The sequence below is a fragment of the Pyrus communis genome, chromosome 8 (assembly GCF_041283825.1).
Source record: "Pyrus communis isolate YQ-2024b chromosome 8, ASM4128382v1, whole genome shotgun sequence".
Taxonomy (NCBI): Eukaryota; Viridiplantae; Streptophyta; class Magnoliopsida; order Rosales; family Rosaceae; genus Pyrus; species Pyrus communis.
This window is the reverse complement of record NC_142572.1, coordinates 16,208,178-16,231,360: the sequence shown is the minus strand read 5'-3', so window position 1 is coordinate 16,231,360 and position 23,183 is coordinate 16,208,178. Positions and strand designations below refer to the sequence as shown.

The following is a 23,183-nucleotide window of genomic DNA, read 5'->3' as shown; positions in this document are numbered from 1 at the left end:
AGGAGAACCACCCGACCGCCACCACCGACGCCGCCCTTCAGTATCTACACGACGTAAAAACCACCGACTGCTCCAAATTTGATGGGAAATTACTCCTCGAAGAAATCATAGGCGAAATCCTGGTGAGGTTGCCATCGGTAAAATCTGTAATCAAGTGCACCGCCGTGTGTAAGTCTTGGAAATATCTGATAGAAAGCCCGTCCTTCATCTTCGCCCATCTCCGCCGCCGCCTCCTTCTAAACCAAAACCAAGTTGCTGATAATGATGATAACCAACTTGCTGCTGCTGATGATGTCGGTAGTCTCCATCTACTAAAAGGACCCTTCCATTTTAAGGGATACTTGCTGTATTGGGATAAGCCTGCTTCTGTTTCTGCATCTTTCATTAGATTTGATAGTACCAACAGCAAGACTATAACTAATTTCACTTACCGATCGACTCACGGCGAAATTACTTCTTCTGGTTACGATCTGGCCGGGACTTGCAACGGACTCATATGCCTTGCTAATGATGAGGACTTCCCCTCAATAATTTGGAACCCTTCGGTTAGGAAATTCGTGACCTTGCCCCGTTCTACCATTACCATCCCTTGGACCAACGAAGAAGAAGAAAACGTTAACTTGCCATATTATATTTCTACTTCGTTCGGCTACGATTCACGCACCAATGACTACAAGGTTTTGAGAATCATTTTTAGTAATGAACATTCTTTTGATCCTGCCGGGAACACCCCGTATGGGGTTGAGGTTTACTCCTTAGCCAGAGGTTCCTGGAAGATTCTTAGTCCTCCTCCTCCAGCTTTACCTGCTGTTTCTTTTCCTGGTTGCCATGCTTTCTGTAATAACAACAACCCATGTCCTAGGAATGTTTTCGTCAATGGTGCCGTGCACTGGCTTCTGCCCCGCGATCAAAACTCTGGCGAAGATGTTGTAGTGTCGTTTGATATGGCAACTGAATCATTTGGTGAGATTAAGATACCGAAATCTTTGAGAAGAACACCAGGTGCCGGTTTACCTTATAACGACCTTGTTGTTTCAGTATACAAGGATTCCCTTGCGTTAGTTAAGATGCATTGCGAAAGAGCTAATGTTTATGACGTCGAGTTATGGGTCATGCAGCAGTACGGTGTGGTGAAATCGTGGACGAATTTATACAACGTAACCTTGAACAAGTTGGTGAACTCTCCTCCGGAACACTTTGCTTTCAAAAGCAATGGCGAACAAGTGTTTAAAATGCATGCTGAGGATGGTCGATCTGCATACCTGCAGACAGTGGATTTTAGGAGCAAACAAGTTAAATGTTCTAGGGTTGATCGATCGTACCAATACGAGTCCATGAATTCTTTTGTAGAGAGCCTTATTTTACTTGACCAATCTGATGCTTATTCTTGTTACTAAGCAGCGGCAGCGAGCAACAAGTAGTCTTATGGATTTAATTAGTTAGCACTTTCTTTTCACTTGTAAGTTAACATGTCCTTCAAATGTATGGATTTGGAATTACAAAAGTATTGATGATATATATATATATATATATATATATATATATATATATATATCTTCTTGTTTTTTTGTTTTAATTATCTTTCACAAATATAATTAGTTGCAAATTAAGTACCCTAATTGAAGTACTTTTTCTTTAGGACAGACGGTGACTCCATATATAAACACTAAAAAATAGGTGGGGGCCGATTAAATAATCTGGTGCATATACAAACACTAAAAAAATAGGTGGGAACCAATTAAATAATCTGGTGCTTATGTAATACAAAACTTACCAAACACCTGTTCCATTTTATTAATGCTCTATAGTGGTCTTCTACGACGTGTCAAATGAAGCCTAATGTTTGTGACTTTGCCCTGCTAATGACCTCTACTGCTCCCCCGCATGCCCCATAATAATTTGGCAACCCTGCAGTTAAAATGTTTGTGACTTTGCCCCCTCCCTCCTACCATTTGTACCTTCCCTTGGACCAAAACTAGACAAAAATACATTGCCGATATTTTGTATTGTGACCGCGTCTGCGTTCTGCTATGATTCGCGCACCAATGACTGTAAGTGCAAGGTGCTGAGAATTTTCCGGGACAGGTTTTCTTGTGGTCATGCCGGTAACACCCCGTATGTCGTTGAGGTTTACTCCTTAGCCAGGGGATCCTGGAGGATTCTTAGTCCTCTTCCAGCTCCTCCTGCTGTTTCTATTCCTGGTTTGCCTGTTCTCGGTAAGAGCAATCCATGTCCTAGGAACGTTTTCGTCAATGGTTCTGTGCACCGGCTTCTGCCCCTCGATTAAAAAGCTCTGCAAAGATGCCATAGTGCCGTTTGATATGGCCACTGAATCGTTTGATGAGATTGAGATACTAGAACCTTTGCGAAACACACATATCCTTTTCTTATATGGGAGTGTTTTTCTTTCAGCACACATGAATTCTTTTGTTGAGAGCCTTGTTTTACTTGATCAATTCAATGCTTAAAACACCGTTTTGGAGAAGAGAAAGAAATAGTATTTCAACCTAATACACCAGACTACTATTGCGCCTGAAATTAACATTTGATAGATGAAATACTCGTCGGAGATCACACTAACCAAAGTATTTTTCTTTTGGACCGAGGGCGATTCAGTATGCAAATACCAAAAAATTCTTCCAAAACGTAAAAAATGACAATTTCCATCACTTTAACCGGGAAGACATGTCCTGAAGAATCCGGCAGGTTGCATGAGCATCCGCTCAATATGCTATGAATTGTCTATGCTAACTCTTCTTTGTCAAAACTGAACCTCAAAATGCGTACCGGTAAATGGCATCAGCCGCACCATCTTCATCATTGCTTGCACCAATTACATTAGCCACAGCTTTTGTCTTCTCTGATCCATTACTAAGAGCAACGCCCAAAGAAGCCAGCTCAAGCATCTCGACATCATTTTCTCCATCACCAATAGCCATGATCTAAACAATATATTATTAGAACTAATCAGGAATGAAATCATAATTGGAACATAACTAAAATAAGGAAACATGTAAAACACGATATCAGCACCAACACAGTTCGTAAGATTTTGGATGGCTAACAAAAAATTTAAATTGTCCATATAAGTTGGAACACTGAATACTGTGTGTTAGGAATGTTCTCATGACTCGCATGATCTAGTGATGTGAACAAGAGGAACACGTATAGGTATACGACTAACTCCGATTAAAACAATAAACGCTAAAACAAGAAGATAACTCTACCTGATTTGGAGTGATTCCTAAATGATCAAGAAGCATGTTTACCCCACTTCCTTTTGAGGTTCCTGCAGGAACAATTTCAAGGTGCCCTTCCACTGCTTGAACAGCTGTTGCACGATCTCCAGTTGCTTGTGACCAGTATGGCCTCAAAGTAGTAGCCACTACCTCAGGGGTCTCCATGAAGAGCACTTTCTGTATATGCAAAAGACCAACAATAAATTAGTTTCATGTTAGGGTCGCAGTTGGTTTGAGACCGAAGAAACTTCTAGTTATCCCCAAGAAGAGTTGATTCAAGGAAAATTAAGATCAAAGCTGAGCGCTAGATGCTTGCATATTTTCATAATACAGTCAAATCCGCACCTGTATGTCAGCTTCAGCCAAGAGGTGCTCAACTGAAGGCATGATTTCCACCTGTAAATATCGTTCCATATATGAAAAAGGGGATGGTGAGGGGGAAGCTCAGGCAATAAAGAATATTTATCATCATGATGAAACATTGATTTTTTATAGCACCTTTGGCTCATTATACAATGTATGAACTGAGTCAAGTAATGGATGCTCAAACAGAGAAAAGCAACGGTCCCTGCTGAATGCAATAAGAGGAACCTTATTCTCCCAAGAGTAGAGACACGCCTGCAAATAAAGAGCATACAGTCTTTTGTTTAGAAAGATTTCCAGTGAAACCCCAAAATTCTAGAAATCCCCACCAAGGTATTACCTCTCTGCAGACACTTGTATCTAAGTTTTTTCTAAAAATTTCCCGACCTTGCCTACCATAAACAAGCAATCCCTGTAATCAAGTAGAGGCAGACAATAAGGACAGCATGTACGGATATCAACCCAAGGCAGAAGCAAGTACAGTTCTGAGAAAGACTAGCATAAGCAATAGTCAGTACGGCATTCTGTTCCTAAAAGTATGACCGGCAATTGCCAAGATTCAGTAAGTAAAACTCATCAGGGAGTTACCTATGGCGACAGACAAAGAACATGAAAACATTTAAGATGAGCAGGGATGGTTAGCACAGTTCAGTATAGTGTCCTCATCAAGCTTACCAAAGGAAGAAAAAACATCTAGGTCTAAGAAGATTATTGGGTAAATACAAGTGAGAAAATTATGGAAACATATTCGACAGAAGACTAAGCATGTAGCAAGTGAATAGTTCGGTCATCAGATGCACTTGCAACATGGTGAGAATGAAATTTGCAAGGAAGAAAAGATAAACCTGCAAAAAAACCCCAGGAGAAAATTCCGAAACAATGCCATCTTCTCCAGCTAATTCTACCTCCTTAAAAATTTTCATCACAGCTGAACGAGACTGTTTCAATGTGAATTATGATATTTAGAAGCCAACACATACATAATATATAAACTGACATAAAAAGTAACACTGCAGGCTAGAGCAACAGTAAAACATTAGATTCCAAAAGTTTTTGAACAAATCAATCATAAGCAAAACATCGTATTGGCAAACATAATGAAAACACATTTTAGAGCATAATATGCTGATAATCATTATGAAGAAAAAAATGTTGTTCTTACTTTTCCCGTGGCTATCACTACTCTCACACCCCTTGATGAGACCTCCTTGAGAGCTTTCGCAGTTGTTAAACTAATTTGACTTTTGCTGTTGAGAAGGGTGCCTTGAATATCAAGAGAATAATATATAAAGTTCATTTTAAGCTTAACATAGCACAATGAAGGCACAAGATTACAGTAACCGCCAACTTACCATCCATATCACAGAAAATGCATTTGAACTTTGGTTTATAAAATCGCAGGCTGCCTTCTCTCTTCCTGTCTTTTAACAATTCACCAGTAAGATTACTCCACTAAAAACTTCCAGTGACCAAAGATGTGAAAATGAAACCGTAAAAGATTACCATCTGGTTTTTCCTCATGGGAATTTGTTTGGGTTTCGGCATCATGTGCACTTTGAATTAATCCTTTCCCCTTCCACCCAAGACTCTTTAAAAGAAGCTCCTCCTCCTTCTCCATTTCCACTTCGGCCTCTTCACTAATCTCATGATCAAATCCTAGTAAATGTAACAACCCATGTATCTGCAGGAGGATTCAGTGATTAAAGTCATCAAACTACACTAAAAACCATCGCTCTGAATTAATCGGTTCTCCTACGAAAAAAATCCTTAAACCAACTAACCATGAGAACACGTATCTCATCAATAAGCGTGTGGCCTCTTTCCTCTGCTTGCCTTGCCGCTGTCTCAACAGAAATCACAATGTCACCCAACATAAGCTGCATACAATACAAAGCTTCAGTGATTCAAGTTATGCAAAAAGAAATGGAACCAAAAAACAGAAAAAGTGATGAGCTAGTACAACGGGAAGCTTAAGATTTGGGACATGCTGCGACAGCGAGAGAACATCGGTGGCATGGTCTTCATTTCTCCATTCCTTGTTAAGTTTTCGGATGAACTCATCGTTGCAGAGAAGCACCGAAAGCTCTATGCTTTCGAATCCACCAACGTCATTTATGGAATTGTCCCTTGTTTTATATACTGAACCTTTCAACCCATCAAACGCCAGCTTCATCGCCATTGGAACATTCAGACGAAGCAATTCCGCAATACTCTGCAAGTTCAAACTTCAGATAATCAGACCAAGCTTATATAAAGAGGCATTTACACAAACACCTGGTGGGCGGTCCCGACATTACCAGCACTTCAGGATCGTCTGGCAATCCTTCCTCGATGCAAATGCTGACGTCAAGCTCGATCTCCTTCTCCTTGCTTTTTGCGGCTCGCCGTCTCACCTTTCGGTACTCTCTCTGTGAGAAGAAGATTGGTCCCCGTAGCACTGGCGGTCTGGCTGCTCGTATCCGTTCGTCTCTGCACAGAGAGTGAAATCTCCGGCCGAATAGAGAGGTTTTTGAGGTGTTGAAACCGTGGGTTTCAGGAGGGGAGATTGAATGGATGAGCGCGCGAAATGAGGCGGTGGTTTGTCGGATGGGAAGCGGGGTGATGGATATTAGGGTGGCGCGCGGAATGTAACGCGCCATTTGAGTGGCGGAGGACGGGGAGGGAGGGTGGAGGGTGCGGAGGAGAGTAGGGAGGCGGAGGAGCATTTATGGGGACAAGCTTTTGGAGCTCGCGAGGGAGTGCGTGCGAGTGGCTACTTCGATCGCGCCTTGTGTTGTAAGTGAGCGACAATCTGACGGAGACGCCACGAACTTAAATGCCTCTTTTCTTATATTTCTGAATTTACACAACGTATCAACGTAACATAATTATGCTAAGTGCGTTCGTTTCACTGGACTATTCGGATGAGACTTTTTGGAGGAAATGACGAGGTGGAAGAGGGCAGAGAAGGGGGTCTGGGACTTAAAGACGAGGAATCGTTGTCAGAGATGACACACTCGAGCAGGACGAGATCGCAAAAGATGACGGTCTTAGTAGTTCTCTGGTTTTCGAGGGGTCTCACTAAGACCGTCCAACGAGGCCTTAGTTGAGATGAGTGCCTCCTAATCTCATTAAAGCTAGTTTTTTTGGGTAACAAACACAAGACTACATTATTAGTTCAATCCAGTAAAACTTAATGAAGACAAACATTCGCACCCTTATCTAATTCACACTCCACGAACAGACTAAAACCTCTTAGTTACAATTCATCGAACATGAATGACAATCTTTTCTTTTCCATCTTTGGCAAAAATTATTGACAAGTGTTGTGGATGGAGGAATGACTCCATATACAAATACAATTGACCTCAGTAGCAATTTCGCAGGTTGGATATCGGCAGAGAAGCTCACAATTATTAAGCCATGTCTGTATTCCGGTTCCTCTGTCTTGAAGAGAAGCTCACAATGCATACCGGTATATTGCATCAGCTACGCCGTTTTCGTCGTTGCTGAGACCAATTACGTTCGCCACAGCCTTTGTCTTCTCCGCTCCGTTACTAAGAGCAATGCCTAAACAAGCCAACTCAAACATCTCGTTATCATTTTCCCCATCGCCAATAGCCATGATCAGAAAAACAAATTAAAAGAATCGCTCAGAAATGACAACGATATTTGTATGCAAACAAGAAGTATATAAGGTCAATGACAGTGGCCTTATCATCCACCAACATTGCCAACTTGTCTCGGTTGGTTAAACATGCTGTTTGAACTATTCTTGGAACAACACATACTGCTTATCATAGTAAGAAGGATGCAGGGAAATATCAAATACCCCTTTTCAATCTGTGGTGATAATCCTTGTGCCGGTCAAGTTGAGGAACATGAACAACTCCCATTAAAACAAGAAAAACGCTAAAACAAGGAGATAGGAGATCGAGCAGCATGCTCACTCCACTTCCTTTTGAGGTTCCAGGGGGGGACAATTTCAAGCATGTCAGGCACGGTTTGAACAACTCTGGCACTATCTCCAGTTGCTTCTGACCAGTATGGCCTCAAAGCAGTTGTTACTCCCTCAACAGTGTCCATGAAGACTAGTTTCTGTATATCAATAAGGTATGCGTCATTACAAGAACTGAAAGCAGCAAGATCTACAGGATATTAATTCAATCAAAATTTTACAAATGAGACCAAGTGGTATGAACTGGAGACGCTAGACAATGGATTTCTGACTAAAACCTCAATCTTCTATGAATCAATAGAAATTAAGAGCAAAACCCTAAGCTTAATATTTTTTTTTCTCTTTGTTAGAGAGGATGGGGAGAGTATTGTTCCTCCTTGAGGGCCGTACCTGTATACCAGCAGCAGCCATGAGATGCTCAACTGAAGGCATGATCTCCGCCTGTAAATAAATACTTTCCATGTAAGTTATATAAAACGGCGCAAAATGAAACCTCAGTCAGTAAGCTATTATTTATGACCATGATGAAACAAACTTTTGGCACCTTTTGCTCTACAGTATGCATGGAATCAACAAGTGGGTGATCATAAAGGGATAAGCAATGATCCTCGGTGAATGCAATAAGAGGAACCTCATTCTCCAGAGAGTAACGACGTGCCTGCACTTAAACAACATCTGGTCTTTTATTTCATTACAAGCCAATGAATAAAATATTCCTGCACGGCTCACCAAACTATTACCTCTCTGCATACATCTGTATCCAAATTCCTTCTAAAAATTTCCCGACCTTGTGTACCATAAACAAGCAATCCCTGGAATCAAGTCGAGGCAGAAGATAAGGACAAAATGTATTAATATCAACTCGGCCAGACAAAAAATAGTCCGAAGAGGGAGAGATGATAAATGTAACAACCAATGAGAATTTTGTTTCTTAAAAGCTTGACCAACCATTACAGATATCAAGTCATTCATAAGACACTTGAGGTGGTAGGAATTTACATATAAGTTTGGTGACAGACAAGAGTATGGAAATGTTTAAGAGGGAACAGGAATGGATATCGCGGTTCCCTTTATCGTCCTTATCAAGCTTACAAAAGAAGTACCACATGTAGACTGAGGGCAGATAAGTGTGAGAAAATTATTCCATGTGTGAGATATAACAAGCAACTTAAAACGTTAAGATAGCAGCTCTCTGGACAGAAGAGTAAGCACGCATCTATCAACTAAAGACAGTTCTACGTTCATCACATGTAACTTGGCAACAAGCTTGAGATGAAATTTTCAAAGGAAAAAAGAGAACCTGCAAGAAAAACCCTGGAGAAAATTCGGAAACAATGCCATCTTTTCCAGTTAAATCTACCTCCTTAAAAACGCGAATCACAGCTGGCCGAGCCTGTTCCAAAGAGCTGTCAACATTAGAAGATTTTTTTAATCAACACAATTCAATAATCAAGAAGTCACGTGCCAAGTAACACTGACCAACAGTAGAACACAAGAATATGTAAAATTTATAATACATTTCTGAGTATAATGTCTCCTGCTGATAGTGAACAGAAAAAGAGATTCTTACTTTTCCGGTTGCTATCACTATTTTCACACCCCTTGATGAGGCCTCTTTCAGAGCCTGGAGATTCGTTGAGCTCAGTTGGCTTTTGCTGTTGAGAAAGGTGCCTTGTATATCAAGAAAAAACAATATAAAAACAGTCAGTACAAGGCTACAAACCTACAAGCTAAGTAAAATAAAATATAGGCATAAAACACAATAAGCCCAAACTTACGATCCATATCACAGAATATATATCTGAACTTTTGCTTATAGTATTGAGGGCTGCCTTCTTTCTTCCTGTCTTTAACAACTCAGATGTAAGATTATCTCATCACAAAGTAACCAAGCGAATTGTGGCTACAGATTGAATGAAGAGTTTAAATGATTAACAAATTAAAATAAGGTCCATAAAAGAAGGACGTAAAAGTGAAGCTGTAAAATTATAAGATATACCATCTAGTTTGACCCCATTGGAATGGGTCTCACCATCATATGCTCTCTGAATTAATGCTTTTCCCTTCCAACCAAGACTCTTCAAGAGAAGATCCTCCTCCTCCTCCATTTCCACTTCAGCGTCTTCGCTAACCTCGTGATCAAATCCTAACAGATGTAACAATCCATGTACGTACATGAGGGTTTCGTAATTATAGTTATCAAACTACAATGGAAAGTTACAAATTCAAATTCTTTAACATCTGAAGACCAAACATTCGATTTAATATGCCTTTTTCACTTGTTATTGTTGTGTGTTTAGTGTTTACACATATTATAGGCACACATTCCTCCTAGAGAACGTATCTCTTCAAGAAGCGTATAAAACACTAATAATCATGTTCTTATACCAACCGTGAGAATGCGCATCTCGTCAAGAAGCATATGGCCTCTTTGCTCCGCTTGTCTTGCCGCTGTCTCAACAGAAATCACAATGTCCCCCAACATAAGCTGCAAACCATACAATGTACTAAGAATGCATGCTTTCACTCTAACAAAGAAAACGATATAAATTATCGAACGAGCTAGTACAGTAGTACCATCGGAAGCTTAAGATCAGGGGCATGTTGGGACATGGAAATTACATCAGTAGCATTGTCCTCCCCTCTCCACTCCTTATTAAGTTTCCGGATAAACTCGTCATCGCAAAGAAGCACCGAAAGCTCCACGCTTTCATATCCCGCAACACCGCCTATAGCATTGTCCCTTTTTTTATACGTAGAATCTTTCAGCCCATCAAACACTAGTTTCACTGCCACCGGAGCATCCAGCCGGAGCAGTTCCGCAATTCTCTGCAATCTTCAAACTCCATTTCACTTCAGCCAATCAGCTATACTGGTATTACGTAAGAGACATTTATACAAACAGTTGGTGATAGACTGATAGTTGCATACCAAGATTTCGGGATCGTTCAAAGCTTCTTGGATAGAAATACTGACATCGAACTCGAGCTCTTTCTCCTTGCTTTTCAGGGACCGCCGCCGAACCTTTCTTTCGCCTTTCTGCCAACTGCAGATTCGTCCCCTTAACAGTGGCGGTCTGGCTGCACACCTCCATTTGTCTCCGTGCGTCACGTGGAGACTAATACCGATGTTACGGAGGCCTCAAAGCGGTGTGTTTTTGGAGGGGAGATTAAACCCGGCGCAGATGGAAACGATGAGCTGGAAATTAGGGTGGCGCGTGGGATGTAATGCGCCATTAGAGCGGCGGAGGAGGGGGAGTAGAAGGGTGGGTGGAGGAGCATGTAGGCGTCCGGAGCTCTTGAGGCAATGTGAGTGCGGTGATTGGTTGGCACTTCCCGCTTTGTGAATAGCAAACGGGATAAGACGACGGACATAATTAATTGAATTCCCAAATTCTAACAAAAAGGATCCGCAGAGAATACATCGATAGTAACGTTATCAGCTAATTTTTTCTTATAGAAGCTTTTGAATCTTTTTTTTAAAATAGAAATGTCACCCAAATGTTATCATTTGTATGAAATTAGCAGCTAAAAGATTGTCTTCCACAATTAACCTCCGAAACCTTTTTTTTGGTCGAATCTTCCAAACTTTACGATGGTTTGGTTGCAAAGTCATTCTCGTTATTTCTCGTGACTAGAATAACTAGAATCATTTTTTGGCTAACTTTTTTTTTTTAAAAATTTATTATTACCAAGCAGAGAGATTCAAAATTATTACAATAATTAAAAAAAAAGGTATCTTAAAGCCGTAACTCATGGTATTAATCCAACCCTATTCACCAAAGTTTTGTAAGAATAGCAAATGTGGCATGTTGAATGGCAATTCACTTCATTACTTCCCGAGTTTGTAGTGGATAATTGCTCGATTTGAAGCGAGACTCCGAAGATGGAAGCCGTTGAAGACGAAGAGATTGGAGGGAGCGAGGGTGGAAGAAGAATGGAGAATTTAAGAGAAGGAGTAAATTGATGTATCGTAAACTTTACAGATTAAATTGATGGATTTTAACTTTAAGGACTACTTTTGATAAATTTTATTTTATTTTTGGTCAGAAACCATTTATGATAAAATAATAAAATATCTATGAAGTGAAATAAATCAAATTTTTTGGGAAGACTAGCTGGACGTAACGTGCGCAGGGTCTTTAATTTAATCAAGTCCGCATCCGAACAAACCCTAACCGTCTCCACCGCCACTTCTGAATCCTCTCTCTCAATGCCCAATTCAGATCGCTCTCACTCTCTCCCGTCTCCTCCACCAACCAATTAGATTTCCGATTCTCCTCCGCCGACGAATTAGGGTTCCGATTGTTTCAGCAACTCACACTCTCTACTCGAATTGCCTTCTAAACGCCAGCTTCCTAAACAATTTCTTCAATTAGGTTCCATAAATACTCAATCTTGATAGCTCGAGTGCTGAAATGGCGGGTTCTGAGGATCCAGTGGCCTCTTCCCCGGCTGAGCAGCCGCCAAAGCACTACGGCACCACCAAGCCAATCTTCCTTTCCGGTCCTACCGAGTATGATCTTCAACGAAATGTCGAACTCGAAAAGGTACATGGATGCGTACATAAATCTGTTTTATGATGCTAAAGATGGGTTATTTTTAGTTGGATTGATTTGCAAGTTGCTGATTTTATCTGTTTTCTATTGATTTTGGTAGTACTTGATTGATTCGGAACTTTACGAGAGCAAAGATGAGGCTGCGAAAAGAGAAGAGGTTCTTGGCCGCATTGATCAGGTATATAGTTCACTGTTCTATTGTTGGCTAATATCAGTAATGCGACCCTTATAGTTACAATGGAAGTCTTTTTTTCTGATGATATTGGGAATGATTAAGAATTTTATCGCAATTGGCGGGTCGATTTAAGGCATTACCAGTGTAGGGTTGTTCTGTGCATACTGTCAGTTGTGTGTGACCTAAAGCCCTCATTTGATGCTTAGGATTGCCTTGGCTTGGCTTGGACAATAGACTAAATTCAGTTAATGTTGAATGAGAATTTGGATGCCAACTTGCATATTTTGTCCAAGTGATGGTAGAAGATGGAGAAATCATGAAGAATACTTATCCCTCCTAATCCCTACAAAAATGTTAGGATTGAAAGGGACAAGTTTTCTTCATGACTTCTCGATCATATCCACTTGGACAAAATATGCAAATTGACATCTATATTTCTATTCAACATTCTTTGAATCTAGTTGATTGTCCAAGCCAATCCTAGACATCAAATGAGCCCAAAATTTATTATTTGGTTCCCTTTGGATTCTTAGCTTATGTTTAACATTACTGTCGTCATTGATACACCATGTGGTATATCAAACTTCTATAGATTTGAAGGCTTGCATTTCGCTTCAGTTGGATTGTATTTTTGTTCGATGAGGTTACCAATGGTTATACTGAGTTTATTTTTACGGTAGATTGTGAAAGGCTGGGTGAAGCAGTTGACAAGTCAAAGAGGCTACACGGATCAGATGGTGGAGGACACGAATGCTGTCATTTTTACTTTTGGGTCTTATCGTCTTGGGGTAAATATCAGTTCCAACGATTACTTCTAGTAGTAGTGCACCATCAATTTCTTTTGCTTTGTATAATCATTTTTATAGGTATGTTATGTTTGAATTCGTAGTGGATCCACAGTTGATTATTTTTCCCTCTATTTAACTCTGTTTACAAGTATACCTTGTAACTCATGTTATTCTTATATGGTGGGGGATACAATTTCATCTCTGGAGTTTCACGAACAGATTTGGGTTATGATCCAGAATGGTATGCTATCCGTTTTTGGTGATTTGATATGCCACTCATATGCTTGGATGTGGTAAGCAAGGATCCATGCTTTGTAATGAAAAAACTGGTACATGTCAATTAGCCAAGGATAATGCTAATATTAAAATCTATTGGACGGTTCACATTTATGATGAAACCTTATAAGAATAACAAGCTTTTGTTAGGATTTTGTTCATTGAAAATGATGCCATTGCCAGTGGATGTGATTATGCAAACATATAAAACATCCGAGGATCATCAATGCTTCAGTCTATGAGAACAGTTAGTTCCACAAAGGTGAACAACTCCTATGTGATCAGTCTTATTAGTTCATTGAAATTGATGCCATTGCCAGTGGATGTGATCATGTGAACATTTAAAACACCTGAGGATCATCAGAAGCATCTATGAGAACAATTAGTTCCACAACAATGAACAACTCCTATGTGATCAGTCTTATTTTAGAAGGAAAACTAATGAAAAGGGCTTGAAAACTTTGAGTTTTAATGATAAGGACAAAATAAAGGGTAAAGTGAATAGTACTAGGATTGACTTTTTAGTGTAAAAATGTGGTTTTTCGTTAAAGTGAACAGTACCTTGGGCTTTTCGTTAAAACTCCCTATTTTAGAATTTGCTGTTGTTGTGATCGTTTGCTCAACTTTACTTTATTAGATGTTATAGTATATACCTAGCCTTGTTCTTGCTTTGATTGTGTGGTCCAACTACTGAGTGTGGAACATTTTACATTACTTGTGCCCCATAGCATTATGGCCATGGTACCTGTATTATTATTAATGTATTTATTTCTGTGACAGGTTCATGGGCCAGGAGCTGACATAGACACTTTGTGTGTTGGGCCATCATATGTGAATCGAGAGGTGATTTATGCATACACATTCATATGTATAGTCCCGATTCTTTCTTAATTTGTTTGACCAGACTTGTGACCGATTCTTTCTTAATTTGTTCGATCAGAATTGTTACCTGCAGCTCTACCTCACACTTGACTATTTCTGCAGGAAGATTTCTTTATTACATTGCATGATATCCTTGCTGAATTGGAAGAGGTTACTGAACTTCAACCAGTTCCTGATGCTCATGTCCCCGTCATGAAATTCAAGTTCCAGGGAATATCAATAGATCTTTTGTATGCAAGCATCTCTTTTTTGGTTGTTCCAGAAGTGAGTACAGAACTCTTATTCTTAAAATCTATTGCTATTTGTTCTGTTTATCCATTTCATTGTGTTTCATGACCATATGACCATATACAAAAAACTATTTCCGAGCCAATGTGATTTTCTCTTGCATCCTTCCTCACTTGTTTTGTCAGCTGGGCCATCTAAGGTTCTGGTACTAGTGTGGAAAATCGGTTTATTACTAACATTTGAAGATGCATACGCTGCTACCATGATAGAGATAACAAAGAGCGATCCTGGTGTTCTTTATGATATTGATGTGGTGTTGGAACATGCTTGTCAACAGGATCTAGACATCTCACATGGATCTGTGCTATATGATGTTGATGAGCAAACTGTTCGAAGTCTGAACGGCTGCAGGGTTGCAGATCAAATTCTTAAACTTGTCCCCAATGTTGAGGTTGATCACGTCTTATCTCTTGCCCTGGTTTATTTTGTGGTTTAATTGACTCAAGGTGTGACACTGTATTTAACTGTAGCACTTCCGGACGACACTCAGATGTTTGAAGTTTTGGGCTAAAAGACGTGGTGTTTATTCAAATGTAAGTTTTGCTGTGTGCAGAGCTGTTCAGAATCTTCATTATTAATAACTCATTAGTTTTACACTTATGAAATGTCGTAATTTTTTGTTCTATTGTGTGTAGGTTACTGGATTCCTTGGTGGTGTAAATTGGGCTATCTTAGTTGCTCGGATATGCCAGCTTTATCCCAATGCAATTCCTAGCATGTTGGTTTCCAAATTTTTCAGAGTGTATACTCAGTGGCGTTGGCCAAATCCTGTAATTTTATGTTCAATTGAAGAGAATGAACTAGGGTTCCCTACATGGGACCCTCGTCGAAACCCTCGGGACCGCCTTCATCATATGCCAATAATAACTCCTGCATACCCTTGCATGAACTCTAGTTACAATGTCTCAGTAAGTACTCTACGTGTTATGGCAGAGCAGTTCGACCATGGTAATAGGATATGTGAGGTGAGAGCATAAATTGAATATATTTTGCGTTGGCTGGTTTTATTTCATTATTGATTGCCTTTGCCCTTTGGTTTTATTACAGGAGATTGAGCTGAATAAGGCCCAGTGGAGTGCTCTCTTTGAACCTTATCTCTTCTTTGAGGCGTACAAAAATTATCTACAAGTCGACATAGTTGCAGCTGATGTTGATGACTTGCTGACGTGGAAGGGATGGGTGGAATCCAGGTTTAGACAGCTTACCCTGAAGGTAAACGGTTTCTTCTGGAGTTGTTTTGAAAGCTTTTATAGTGGTTTTCCTCTTAATGTTTAGCATTTTATCTCCGTGCAGATAGAGCGAGACACGAAAGGGATGCTGCAGTGCCATCCATATCCTAAGGAATATGTCGATCTATCCAAGCCATGCCCACACTGTGCTTTCTTTATGGGTTTGCAGAGGAAAGAGGGAGTGAGAGGTAAAGAAGGTCAGCAATTTGATATACGTGGAACAGTCGATGAGTTCAGGGAAGGAATAAACATGTACATGTTCTGGAAACCCGGGATGGATATATATGTTTCTCATGTTCGCCGGAAGCAGCTTCCTCCCTTTGTTTTCCCCAATGGGTGTAAGCGGCCTCGATTATCAAGGCATGTAAGTCAGCAGGACGAAAGAACTTATGAAGATTCTGCAGGTTGTAGTTCTGGGTCTGCGGAAAGACATACCAGGAGGAAAATTGATCATAAAACAGAGGATGTGAGGGCAATCAAACTCGAGAAGCAGACGTCTGTTAGTTCACAATTGATGGAGTCTGTGGCCCCAGAAAGTAGTACAGGTGGAGCACCTGATACCAGCTTCAGTAACAGCATTAGGTTAGAGTGTCTGGCAACTGGAGATGCAGAAAAGAAATCTGATAGTAGATTGCCTGTTGGACAGTTAGAGAGGGAAAGGGGAAGTGTTGGAGACGTGAGAACGGTTGATAATGTTGTGCACGAATCCAATACTACAAATGAGTGCACATCTGTGCATGTTCCTGAATTTCCCAAAGTCAGAAATGAGGTCAAGCCTTCGCAAGAGGATTATGAGGTAAAACCATCTGAACAGTTGGAGAAACCTCTTTCCTGGAAGGAGCTGGTAATTCCGTGTGCAGCGTCTATCTCAGAGTCCAAGGAAACATGTGAGATGGCCTAAATAAGGACAGAATTGGAAATGTGCATTGGCTGACGTGCAGAATATGGAGGCTGACTCTACTGGAAGACTGCTGAATTGGACAGCAGATGCTATTGATGGTGACCAAGAACTAGTCAAACCATGTAGTCGGAAGATGGGGGTGGAGAATGCTGAATGTGCATTGGGGTCACTTCTATCACTCAAACTCAATTGTGAAGCGAGTTACTTGATTTGTGAACTCTGGATTAGGAATTGTACCAGATGGAAGTGAGAAAACTGAAAGTTATGGAGAAGAGAGAAGGGGATATTTGCAGGATGATTCACTTTTGGAATTGGCAGAGTTGCTTGGGAAATGGCGCTTTATAAATGCGAATAGGGTATTTCAAAATGCCTTGTCAGAAGAGGTTAAGGTTTTAACATAAACTCTCTTATACATGTTTTCTCGATTTTCCTTTTTTTAGCACAGACAATGTCTTTAACTGGTGCAAATTGTGGTGGCAGGTTCTGCACCACTATACGTGATTTGTTCCCAGTAACCGTGCTTAATACCTTTCAAGTTTTGTGTACCCGTAGTGTTTATCTCATCTCTTTTCTCCAATACATTTTTAGGAACCTGAAAAGTCTTTTTATTCTCGATCTTGTATTGTAGAGCCGGCTGTAGCAATCGGGAGTACCATCAATTTTGAAGATGGAGCTAGGTCAGGATCTTTTCAGAGGCCAACAGTAAGGCATGCATTTGAAACTCATAATATTTTTTAAACAAACCATTATATCTTTATACTGGCCTGTTTGGTGGCTCTTTTGCAACAGGTGAAGTCTGAGGTCATTGGAATGACCTTTCAACTTTCGGCAAGAAATCATTGATGGAATCTCACTTTTCCAAGGAAAAAAAGGTAGCACAAGGGTAAGTGCCATTTTAACTGGTGGATTTCATTACGTTTTCAAGGTGTGTGATGCCCTTCCAAAGTAGTGTGGAAGTTTCATCCGTGCAAAAGAGAATTCCGCATGGCTTGGTCCGTCTGCGTATGATCTTCGGCTTCAATGTGGCCTGCTAAAGTTTAAGCACCATGAATTCATGAAAACGTGTCGTTGCAGTCGCCAAGAACCCTGTTATTTGAGCTGTATAGATTTGTATGGAAGCCACTTTTATCAGGGCAAGAGTTCATCAAGAACTGAAATGAGCAGGCTGTGAGGGGTTTTGCTTTCTTATTGTCTATATATGCACTCATCAAATTTCTGGAGTCTGTACAACCCGCCATTGTAATACAGATTTTTAGCAGTTCTCTCTCTCTCTCTCTCTCTCTCTCTTTGGAAACAAAAGCTCGATTTTCTCACGATATCGAAACAGTAGACCAAGTGAACATTTACTGCAAAACTGCGAATTAGAAGCTTATGACTAAAAGTGTTTACAATGCTTCCCGTCTCTTATGTATAAAGCTATACTGATCTTGAAAGTTGAAACTAGTTGGAAATTCGACATGGAACCCCGTACCGATGCTTTCCCGCTGGCATATATTCGCGTCGAGACTTCTTCCCAATTATTATGTACATTACACACTGTAAACTAAGCTGTCGTCGTGCGCCTTACTGCGTTTGTAACTGGAAAGGTACGTGCCAGTGCTGAGGAGGGGAGAAACATCAAAGTCACTTCCCACCTGTCTCACTTCAAAACCTTCCGACGGACCATGGCCGCGAAGAATGTGCAGAACTTCCTTCATTGAAGGACGGGTTGAAGGTAATGTGCTGGTGCAGATGAGTCCTAGTTTTAGCACGGTGCCCATCTCTTCCAAGTAACACGGTTTTGCGATCTCCCCATCGAGGGCATCAGTTATGGTCTTTCCCTCGCTGTATTCCCGCCATACCCATTCTGCTAGGCCTGTATGCTCATCTCCGCGGTTGGGTTCTCTCCCGGTTGTTAGTTCCAGGAGTACAACCCCGAAGCTGTAGACATCTATCTTTTCGTTGATTTTCGTTGTATAAGAATACTCTGAGAAGCAAAATGTCATACAATGTAAGTAATGTTCGAAAAATATGAATGCAAAACAGACCAATTTAAGCTCTTACCTGGTGCCATGTAGCCGAAGGAGCCTGCAATAGCGGACATTGTGTGATGATCTCCGTCCTTGGAAAAAATCTTTGCTAGTCCAAAATCTGCTATTCGAGCCTTGAATTCAGAATCCAACAAGATATTGCTGGACTTCACATCACGATGAATTATCGGCGGAGAGCAGTCATGGTGCATGTAACACAAGCCTTGTGCAGCCCCTATCGCAATCTGCAACCTCGTCGGCCAGTCCAAAACAATATGATTAGCCACACCCAGGCCTGATGCTGGTCTTCTCGTCTTCCCATGTAGCCACTTATCGAGGCTCTGATTTGCCATGTACTCGTACACAAGAAGCTTTGAATTGTCACTTGAAATGCAGCACCACAACTTAACAATGTTCGAATGGCGAATTGTCCCCAGTATCTCAACCTCAGCAATGAATTCTTTCTCAAGCCTCTCATCCAATCTGTTGGTGTTACAAATCTTTTTCACCGCGACATATTCACCCGGGCAGTTGGTGCTAACCTGATAAACATTCCCTGAACCCCCACTTCCAATGAGATTGGTATCCGTCAAACTCGCCAACACGTTGAACTCTGTGAGATTCAATCTGTGGAATGAGGTGAGCTTCCATGTTGCCAAGTCCTGACCGCGCTTTCTCCTCCAGTAGTCTCTGACCACGAAAAAGGTCAATAAAACAGTAACAAGGAACACCGCAATGGGGACTAGAATCATGGCAAGGACTTTCGAGGACAGCTTGTGGGAGACACGGACTTTGGTGTAACAACCGGGAAGGTTAAGAACTGGACTATTGGCGCAAAGATTCGAATTGTTCAAGAAACTGTTTTCATACGCGAGATTATCAAACACATCTGGGATTTTGCCGGAAAGCTTGTTGGAAGACAAGTTAAGAGAACTGAGAATCAAGTTGCCGAACTCAGCTGGGATTTCGCCTGTGAATTGGTTCTCGGACAAGTCCAAGTATAGCAGGTTAGGCAAAGAACCAATGGCTGCTGGAATGTGGCCCGAAAACGCATTTCTCGAGAGGTTCAAAGTATTCAAGGATTCCCATGAGATGATCTGAGATGGTAATTCGCCCGAAAATTGATTCCCGTCAAGCAGCAGAGTGTTCAGCTGAGAAAGACTAGTCAGTTCAACTGGGATTTTCCCCGAAAACAGATTTCCGCTCGCCTTAAAAACAACCAAACGTTCCCAGGACGAAACTTGAACCGGAATCTCACTGGAAAATCTGTTGTTGCTGATTTCCAGCCTGGACAGATTCCAAGCCAGCTTGCTGGCGGGAAGCTGACCCGAAAACAAATTGTCACTCAGCATCAAACTCGACAGAGTTAGTCCGGTCCAAACTCCGAAAGGAACCTCACCCGAAAAACGGTTGTGGTAGACCTTCAGCGTCCGCAAAGAATCACAATTTCCAAGCCCTTTGGGCAACTCTCCGGTAAGATTATTAGAGAACGCAACAGCTCTTTGCAAAACCCCTCCACTGCATAATTGTTCCGGCAGAGAGCCGCTCAGCTGATTCCCGGAGACATCAAAAGCTTCGAGCTTCGAGTGAAGGCCTAATTCCGGCGGCAAGGTCCCGTTCAACATGTTCTGAAAGACCTGAAATACCTTCATCGCCGGAATTAGGCCTAAACTCTCCGGAATCCCACCCGTTAATTGATTCGAAAAAAGATTCAAAACAGTCAGATTCTTTATCTTCCCAAAATCTTGTGGGATTGAGCCGCTCAAATTGTTCGTAGACAGATCAATCTGAGATAAATTCAACGCCTCGACAGCCAGTGGAATCTCCCCTGAAAATTTGTTGTTAAAGAGTAACAAGTCGCTCAGATTCTTCAACAAAAACAACCCACCTGGAATCTTCCCTTCCAGATTGTTCCTCGCAAGATTCAAGTTCTCGAGGCTCGAGAGACCTGAAAAACTCTCCGGAATCTCTCCGATCAAGTTCGTGTCCGTCATCCACAAGCTCTTCAGCTTCTTCAAATTCCCGAACTCCGTTGGGATGCTGGCCGCAGCCAAGTTTCCGTTATAAGGCATCTCGAATATTTCGAGATTTGACAAGTTCCCGATCTCCGGCGGAACACTCCCGTTGAACAGATTCGAATAAAGCTTGAGTGTCCTCAGCTCCGTCAGCCGGCCGATGGCCGCAGGAATGTTGCCGGAAAAATTGTTTCCTCCGAGGTCCAAGTACTTAAGAGACGGCGACATCCGGTAGATATCGGGGGGAATTGGGCCGACAAAGTAGTTCTGCGAGAGGTCAAGGACTTCGAGATTCGAGCAGTTGTAGAGAAATTTCGGGAACTCGCCTGGAATGTAATTCCAGGCGAGGTGGAGCTCTGCTAGGCGTGGGAGCTCGCAGACGGCCTCCGGGATTCTCTCCGTGATGTTTACATCGGGGAGGGAGAGCCCAGTGACCATGCCGTTTGTGCAGTTGATCCCCGGCCAATCGCACGGTGAGGAGGAGGAGTTCCACGATTGGATGAACGGTGGATTTCCCCATTGTGCTTTGATCTTGAGGAGGATTGACTGCTCTGTGGATTGTGAAATTACGATCAAGGGTAGGGAGATGAGGAGGAGGAGAAGGGAGGATGGGAGTGGCAGGGGTGTTTTCGACATTTTATGTGGCTTAGTTCGTTTGCTCCGGTTGGGTGTTTTACCGGGAAAATGTGGGAGACGAGAGGCAACGGCAGCTATTTAAACTTGGTTGGCTTGGACCGCGGGATTATATGCGTTTCTCCGTGTAGAAATGCCACCCACAATGGCCAAAATTACATTATGCCACTGACATTGATTTAATGATAATAATCGTGTCGTTTTAGTCAACTTAGAGGTTTATTTTGACACGCATCAAATGGAGCTAATAAGTAAACCTGACAACGAGTTGTGTTTTGTTTCGTTTTTGTGTAATATCCGTTATTTTAATGTATTGTGTCGTATCAAATTCGTTATTTTAATTGGTTATTAATAGGTGACCAGATAAAGACCCGATCTGTTAACACGTCATGTTATTTTATGTCGGGTTAACGGGTTGTACAATAAGTTGTCATGTTTAATGTCTAGAAGACTAGATCTGACAAACAATATCTCAACATGTTCTTAACGGGTGACCCAATAATGACCCGAATTGTGAATGAGTTCTTAATGGGCCACACTATAATGACGCGAATCGTTAACAAGTTGACTCGAAATCTATTATTTTTGTGTCATTTGGTGTCGAATCAACAGATCGTGTAAAAATTTCCAAGCCTACTAATAATCATATGTTTAGGGAGAAATTGAGAAAAACAATTACTTGGTATGGCCTTGTTTTCATTTTCTTGTCTCTTGTTTAAGGAAAATATGGATCGTTTAACAATATTAAGGAAAACCTTTAAGGGAAGGGCTTCTTTTTTTTTTTTTTTTTTTTTTTTTAAATGAGGATTAGTTATACGGTCCACACCACATCGAACTTTAACGATCCGAACCATCTATTTTTCAAGTTCCACCTTATAGATCATCCTTGCAAATATATTAGACAAATCGAAAATATTTAAGACATCTAATTGGGTTCAAAGAAATGAATGAATATTTTGTTATACAAGAAACAATGAAATTTGATCTTGATAATTAAATAGGCAAATGATTTTGGATTGAATTTGAATTTTTGTAAAGATGATCTATGAATCAAGGCTTACAAAATAGACCATTTGGATTGTTGAAATTCGATGTGATATAGACCTCACACCTAATCTAAAGATCCCTTTGCATAAAGGGCTTGCAATATTAAGTAATAAAGCAAAATCTAGGGGCTGCGAATCTCTATCTAGTAAGATTTAATTATAATATAATATTCTTGAAGAATATTTCAATTAAAATTCATTGTTTGATTAGTTTGGTGATGTAATGCAGTTACTAGTAGATTGTGAAATATCGATAACAAAGCTTATATTCTAATACTAATGATTATGTTAAGCTGCGTACGTGAGTTTTACTAATCTTTTGATATAGCGTGAGAAGACAAATTAGAAATACATTTTTTTACATGTTGAAAGAGATATTTATTTAACATTTTGATAAATTTTTTCAATGTGACGGTGATTAGCTGAGTAGCATATTTCGTCCATAATCCCCGAGCTTACGAAAAGTGACTGAGAGGCATATGCGTGAATACGAAAAGGAACATGGGCCTTTGCTTTATTTTTTATTTTTTTTATTTTTTTATTTTTTATTTTTGTTATAAAGCATTTCTTCAAGGTTGATGCTATTCGCACACCCTTTATTAAATTTTGTCTTCTAATTTTTTTAATTCATTCAATTCAATAGCCAAAAATATATGCAAGGTAAAAAATGATGTGTAAATATCTCTTTCTCCAATATCCTTTAAGCCTATATCTTATTTTATTTTTTTTAAATTAATGATCTTCAATGTCTACGTTCAGTTTGTGTCACAAGTCAAAAAGAGTACAAATTCCACGAACTAGAAGGACAATGGCAGGTGACTGGAAATTTCGTACATGGGTTACT

At 40.6% G+C, this 23,183-nt stretch overlaps 3 protein-coding genes and 1 pseudogene across 5 annotated transcripts; 1 reads left to right on the top strand and 3 right to left on the bottom strand.

Annotated features, from left to right (window-relative positions):
* Positions 1-2,425: 2,425 nt before the first annotated feature.
* On the bottom strand, positions 2,426-6,769 carry LOC137718293 (endoribonuclease YBEY, chloroplastic). Of its 2 annotated transcripts, XM_068457811.2 has the most exons (12): positions 5,900-6,769; positions 5,563-5,814; positions 5,384-5,479; positions 5,106-5,283; positions 4,955-5,023; positions 4,765-4,865; positions 4,448-4,540; positions 3,943-4,014; positions 3,738-3,857; positions 3,585-3,635; positions 3,228-3,416; positions 2,426-2,942 (listed from the first exon to the last, which is right to left on the bottom strand). In XM_068457811.2, exons 1-12 carry the CDS (start codon positions 6,305-6,307, stop codon positions 2,775-2,777), a joined length of 1,797 nt encoding a protein of 598 aa, XP_068313912.2. In that variant the 5' UTR covers positions 6,308-6,769; the 3' UTR covers positions 2,426-2,774. The 2 variants fall into 2 exon arrangements, with proteins under 2 accessions (XP_068313912.2, XP_088554781.1); XM_088698655.1 differs by lacking the exons at positions 3,738-3,857; positions 3,943-4,014 and having other exon boundaries at positions 5,900-6,536.
* A 126-nt stretch (positions 6,770-6,895) lies between these two features.
* On the bottom strand, positions 6,896-10,998 carry LOC137716985 (endoribonuclease YBEY, chloroplastic-like; annotated as a pseudogene). The gene is made up of 12 exons (XR_015965106.1): positions 10,471-10,998; positions 10,117-10,368; positions 9,937-10,027; positions 9,539-9,715; positions 9,318-9,386; positions 9,110-9,210; positions 8,840-8,932; positions 8,280-8,351; positions 8,084-8,197; positions 7,930-7,980; positions 7,414-7,679; positions 6,896-7,217 (listed from the first exon to the last, which is right to left on the bottom strand). The product of XR_015965106.1 is annotated as an endoribonuclease YBEY, chloroplastic-like (transcript).
* A 645-nt stretch (positions 10,999-11,643) lies between these two features.
* On the top strand, positions 11,644-16,905 carry LOC137717232 (nuclear poly(A) polymerase 4). Its single transcript, XM_068456523.2, is given in 12 exon segments — positions 11,644-12,088; positions 12,198-12,275; positions 12,953-13,060; positions 14,117-14,179; positions 14,321-14,482; positions 14,784-14,897; positions 14,977-15,039; positions 15,142-15,471; positions 15,554-15,718; positions 15,800-16,628; positions 16,631-16,657; positions 16,660-16,905. Coding segments are annotated over 12 exon segments (2,298 nt in total). The 5' UTR covers positions 11,644-11,956; the 3' UTR covers positions 16,887-16,905.
* Positions 16,906-17,793: 888 nt separating this feature from the next.
* LOC137717230 (uncharacterized) lies at positions 17,794-21,398 on the bottom strand. Its single transcript, XM_068456521.2, has 2 exons — positions 18,680-21,398; positions 17,794-18,602 (listed from the first exon to the last, which is right to left on the bottom strand). The coding sequence occupies exons 1-2, from the start codon at positions 21,294-21,296 to the stop codon at positions 18,166-18,168; spliced, it is 3,054 nt and encodes a 1,017-aa protein (XP_068312622.2). The 5' UTR covers positions 21,297-21,398; the 3' UTR covers positions 17,794-18,165.
* Positions 21,399-23,183: the final 1,785 nt, after the last annotated feature.

Bases quoted from the DNA above. Each gene is read 5' to 3' on its own strand.
- LOC137717230 (XM_068456521.2), bottom strand. From the start codon at position 21,296: ATGTCGAAAACACCCCTGCCACTCCCATCCTCCCTTCTCCTCCTCCTC. The intron at 18,603-18,679 runs GTAAGAGCTTAA...TTTGCTTCTCAG, and splicing joins CTTCGGCTACATGGCACCAG to AGTATTCTTATACAACGAAA.
- LOC137718293 (XM_068457811.2), bottom strand. From the start codon at position 6,307: ATGCTCCTCCGCCTCCCTACTCTCCTCCGCACCCTCCACCCTCCCTCC. The intron at 5,480-5,562 runs GTACTAGCTCAT...TATTGTATGCAG, and splicing joins CAAATCTTAAGCTTCCCGTT to CTTATGTTGGGTGACATTGT. The intron at 3,417-3,584 runs GTGCGGATTTGA...TTGCATATACAG, and splicing joins TGGCTGAAGCTGACATACAG to AAAGTGCTCTTCATGGAGAC.